We start from the raw sequence: 4,859 nt of genomic DNA, 5'->3' as shown, positions 1-4,859 counted from the left end.
CATGCACTTTTGGAGTTTTCACACTCTTAAGAAATCATCTTTGTTAGATTAGGATTTTTTAAGTAATTATTATAAAATTATACGTTTGGTTTTTACACTCTTATTTTTTCTATACAAGCAGCACAGTTCCACGTTTTGTAGTGTGGTTTTTTCCTACTGGAATGAAAATAGCCTACTTGTTCAACGCGTTACTTATTAGGATTAATTTGGATTTTGCTCCGTTATAAGAAATCGAACATTAACGGGTCGCCTTATGGATCGTGTGAAGGTTAATGACCGCACCTGGCTTTGTGGTTTGGTTTGCCTGCAAGTCAAGCTGCTGGAATATATTTCGTGTTTCTTTTTAAGCTTTTCGTGTCAGGCTTCATGGAGATATAGTGTAGAGCGCGAAATATTTCTCTGGTCCAATTTTTTTACCAAGCATCACTTTTTTTTCCTTCGAGGGTTCCTTTGCAGTGGGATGTTGATCAGTGATCACTCTTAGTCTTTATCTTATTTAGATTTCTGTATATTTCAGTTCCTATAACACTTACCAATTTGAATTTTGGTCGATGGGGAAAGAGGGGGATTTGGATTTGTGGGTCGATGGGGAAGTAGGGAAAATAGAAGGGTTGGATTTGGGTTTGTTTGTTGGTGGTGCTGTGAGGTGTGAGGCAGTGTTATCTTCTTTGCAGCCATGGTGGAATTAGTAAAGGGGGGGAAATTTTCTGACTGTTAAAAATTGCGGTAAACTGGTTAATACATTTTAAACCTTTTAACAAAGTAATTTTTTGATGGTTTTTAACTGTAAAATAACTAGCCACTACTAATTGTAATAAAATAATATTAAATTTAACATTAATATTTGATGGAGGGATTGAAATTATTATGGGAATAAAAGTTCAGAGATTTAGATAAGTCATTTTGTTTAGGGATTAAGAGTAAAAATTTTATGATTTTAGAGACTAAAATCATATACAGTGATTCCTAAGCCTTTATTTACATTGAACAGATTTAGGTACAAACAGTACCAATAACAACTTTTTAGAAGTGCTATTGCTAAGATACAAAATTAAATAAGCGCATGCTTTTAAGTCTCTAGCAAAATAGATGGTCATTAGTAAATAATTCCTAAAGTAGAGGCTTTATTTACATTGAACAGAGTTAAGTACAAAGTATAAACACTCAACTCTTAGCCTCTGGCAAATAAACGGCCATATTAATAATTCCTAAAGTAGAAGCCTTTATTTACATTGAAGAGAGTCAAGTACGAACACTACCAATAAACAACTTAGAAATGCTACTGCTAAGATACAAGATCAAACAACACACAGACATTTCAACCGAAAACTACCATACCCAAGAGAAGTTGATCGTGTTTAGATGTTGGGTAAACTTACACCCCAAAGTGTCATGAGATGAGTGTGAAAACGAGACGAATAGGGAAATGAAAGAGAAAGTGAACATTTGTTTATATTTATTTTTAGATGCCCATGAACGCCCTACACTGCGTTTCCCAGTGCTCCTTAACTTGCTTAACCCTCTCTACCCTCTCCATCTGAAGCCTTTGCTCCCAGTACTCCCTGCAGCTGTAAAAATATTTAAAAAGTTTAGGTTAAGGGATCTGCAAAGCATATTCTTTATTTTATTGAAAAGATCTAATTCAGAGTTTATGTGGATTTTTGCATCCATATCTTCCTTGGCCACATGACATGACATGTCATTCTAATTCTAATCTCACCCACTTGCTAATGGAATAATCGGTATTCATACCTTCGGCCTAGCAGAATATTTAATTCTTCCAAATGCACAGCATCTTCGTAAACTCTTCCCTGCAGTCAACAATATAAAAAGTGTAAGTTGCCAACCATTCTAACAGGTTCAAATCCAATAAACAAATGCATTAGCCCGTTCTTAGCTGCCCCACTCTTTCTAGAAGAGAAGAACTAATCAAATATAGTTGGTCAGGCATTGAAATGCCTAAAATAAGTGAACAGTTATTCCTCTAAACTTCAATAAATAGTCACGACATTAAAATAAAAAAGTTGAAGAATTGCAGAAGCCAGAAGGGCTACAATGGTAAAATTAAAGAATCTTTAGAAAAACTCACATACAATGCACTGTGGTCATTAAATTGAAGGCCAAATGGAGCTGAGAACAGAACTAGTCACGGGCAGCTGGTATGGTTATTAAATTTTAGCAGTTGTTTGGGGCTTTTTGACATTGTAATTTTGTTTGGTCATTGCATCATAATTAAGTATAAGTGTATAACCTCAGGAATAAGGTCAATGACCATCCATTAGCTCTATTGCCAAGTAAAGGGTTATTTTACAAGTTATCAAAATTTATCATATGTACCGATTAAAAGAAGTTATAGATGTGTAATCAAAAGGAACATCTCCCCTTTTGTGCATACACTCCCGTTGAAAATAGTAAGTTGTGAGAAAGCTTAATGCTTACTACATCCGGTAGCTTACCTCTCGGCATAGAGGACATTTTTCTTTAGGATTTGCTGCCTTAAGTCCATCGACAATGGTAACTGATGCAGTTGAGCAAGCACAGGTGTAGCAGAATATGTGGCCGCATGTCAGAGAAACTGAATCAAACACTGTATCCTGTCTTGGAAGAGCCATATGAAAATTAAGTTAAAAAAAATGTGAAGAACTGCATAACTATATATGAGAGATGCTTTCACATAGAAAAATGTACATTTATATTGAAGAAACCAAGGTGATACTGTCAATGCGATCCAAAACCAAAGTCAAGTGCTTTAGGGCTATTAGCTAGGAAAATATTGGACAATATATGGAGGTTTGGATCCTGAAAACCGTTGGCACACCTAAAATATTTGAAACCATATGATAATAAGATAGTTTGTAAGTAAGCATGCTTTTTGGTGGAAAAATGAAGCTGTGTTCGGTTTAAAATTCCGATGCACAACCTTTAAATTGATTAGATCCTGCTTGCATCTGAGCAGCAGTAATCTTCAAATAGACAAACTCGGTATATGTGTTCAATTCAAATGAAAACATACAAAAATGGGTTTAATGCACATAAATAAGAAACTCTTCCAACAAGTGAAACCAATTAACTTACCAAGCATATAGAGCAGGTCAAGTCAATATCAATTTTGACGGAATCAAAGAGCTCACAAGTAAGTGATGGTTTTCCATCCGTGAATGTGAGATAACATCCATCAAACAGTGCGGATGCCTCCCTTGGCTTGGATTTTGTTTCCCTTAAGTTAATGTGTAAGGCAATAAGCTCACAAAGCCAGGGACTTTGAAGAATTTCCTTGTGCATGGTCTGGACTTTCGACTTGAATAATTGGCCTTGCTTGGAATAATGAATCTGCAGTGACAGTAGTAGTGAGAATATAAATTAAAGAACACATACGGCTTAGCATGGATTATCAAAACTCAAAACTTAAATTAGAATGGGAAAGAAATAGGAAAGAACCTGATATCTAGACACACCTTATCATATTTCTTCAAGATTTTTCGAATTGCGATGGAATTTATGAGTGCATATATGACTAGATCTTTTCCTTCTTCGATTAGAGCAGTATGATTCTTGTGTAATTTTCCTTTCAACATGAGAAAGTACTTTCTGAAGCCAGAAGCAAGATGTAGTTCCAGCAATTGCTGCGCGCGCTGATTAAAGCACCCTACTATATCTGACATTTCATTGAGAAGGGAAGGGAAAAAGGTCCCATCGCACACTGAATAATTAGATTGATCGAGTTAGCATAGAGGTAGTTCGAAATATTGAAAAGTTTAAACTATCTCTAAAGAAATTTGTCTCCTTAACATTACCATCATTCTATGATGCACAGATACAATAAATGAATGTATCTTACCCAACACATATCGGATGTGGAGATACAATTATTCTAAAAATATATATAGGATACTGTACACATCTAGATATGTACAAAAAATCATAAAACATAATAAATATATAATTACAATAATGCAAATCCAAATTAAGAACATACTTCTTGAACATTACTAAAATCAAAATACAAATTATAAATCAGGGTCATCATAAATCACTTTTTATTGTCTAAAAGTTGGAATAGTATCAATCTCATCCCTTTCTTAAAATCATGCATAAAGAAGAATATTTCTATTTTATTCATCAAGGGTAAATTATACATGCTTATGTGTCTGATATGTAATATTGGATTTGCATAATTTCTTGTAAGGGCTTGGATACTTTATAGATACGTATCGGTGAGTATCAATATCGGATACGTATCGGTGAAGCAAATTAAAGTACCAGTACTTCACACCTATCATTAGACAAATAATCATGTATAATGTATGCCAAAGCAGGTAACAGGGGAAAGGACATCTTTTTTTTTTTTTTTTCATTAATACATTATGGGATGCAACAATAATAATGAATGAAAAGGTAGGGTTAATATAAATGATGATGATGATGATGACCTGGGCAATGATCAGGGCAGGTAGGTTGAGTGGAGGCTCTCCTGCAGCTTTTAATGATCTTTTTGAGGTTCTTGAAGCCAACAGAAGGGAGCTTGTTGTGGCCATGTCCTTGCATGTACTGCTGGTAGGTCTTGCAGAACTTCATGCTTTGGTGGTAGAAACAGAAACATGGATTGCAAGGGATGATAACAATACGATGAATCCTATCTCTCTCTCGATATCTGATAATATATTATACTTAATTTAAAAACAGAGAAAGAAAGAAAGCGTGCATGCGTGCGTGACGAGTGACTCAAAAGAAGGAGGGTGAGGTTGAATGCGAACGAGTGGTTCTTTTGTTTGTTGTTTCCGAAATCCTCTGCAAGGTATTTGCCAACGGTTTAACGCGTAACAGAGGGTTAAAGTAGGGATTACGGATGATCCACATCT

General features: G+C 35.1%; 1 protein-coding gene across 2 annotated transcripts; it reads right to left on the bottom strand.

Annotated features, from left to right (window-relative positions):
* Window positions 1–1,074: 1,074 nt before the first annotated feature.
* On the bottom strand, window positions 1,075–4,859 carry LOC100803060 (E3 ubiquitin-protein ligase BAH1). Of its 2 annotated transcripts, XM_003536112.4 has the most exons (6): window positions 4,431–4,849; window positions 3,456–3,700; window positions 3,076–3,330; window positions 2,457–2,594; window positions 1,753–1,811; window positions 1,075–1,568 (listed from the first exon to the last, which is right to left on the bottom strand). In XM_003536112.4, exons 1-6 carry the CDS (start codon window positions 4,573–4,575, stop codon window positions 1,463–1,465), a joined length of 948 nt encoding a protein of 315 aa, XP_003536160.1. In that variant the 5' UTR covers window positions 4,576–4,849; the 3' UTR covers window positions 1,075–1,462. The 2 variants fall into 2 exon arrangements, with proteins under 2 accessions (XP_003536160.1, XP_025979802.1); XM_026124017.2 differs by lacking the exons at window positions 1,075–1,568; window positions 1,753–1,811 and having other exon boundaries at window positions 2,457–2,598; window positions 4,431–4,859.

Source organism: Glycine max, chromosome 10, assembly GCF_000004515.6.
Source record: "Glycine max cultivar Williams 82 chromosome 10, Glycine_max_v4.0, whole genome shotgun sequence".
NCBI lineage: Eukaryota > Viridiplantae > Streptophyta > Magnoliopsida > Fabales > Fabaceae > Glycine > Glycine max.
Note: the sequence above shows the minus strand (reverse complement) of the source record. Positions and strands in the feature narration are given on the sequence as shown.

Excerpts from the sequence above, each read along its gene's own strand:
- LOC100803060 (XM_003536112.4), bottom strand. The coding sequence starts at position 4,575 with ATGAAGTTCTGCAAGACCTACCAGCAGTACATGCAAGGACATGGCCAC. Across the intron at positions 3,701-4,430 it reads CTGCCCTGATCATTGCCCAG|TGTGCGATGGGACCTTTTTC; the intron begins GTCATCATCATC and ends CTAATTATTCAG. Across the intron at positions 3,331-3,455 it reads TCTTGAAGAAATATGATAAG|ATTCATTATTCCAAGCAAGG; the intron begins GTGTGTCTAGAT and ends CTGTCACTGCAG.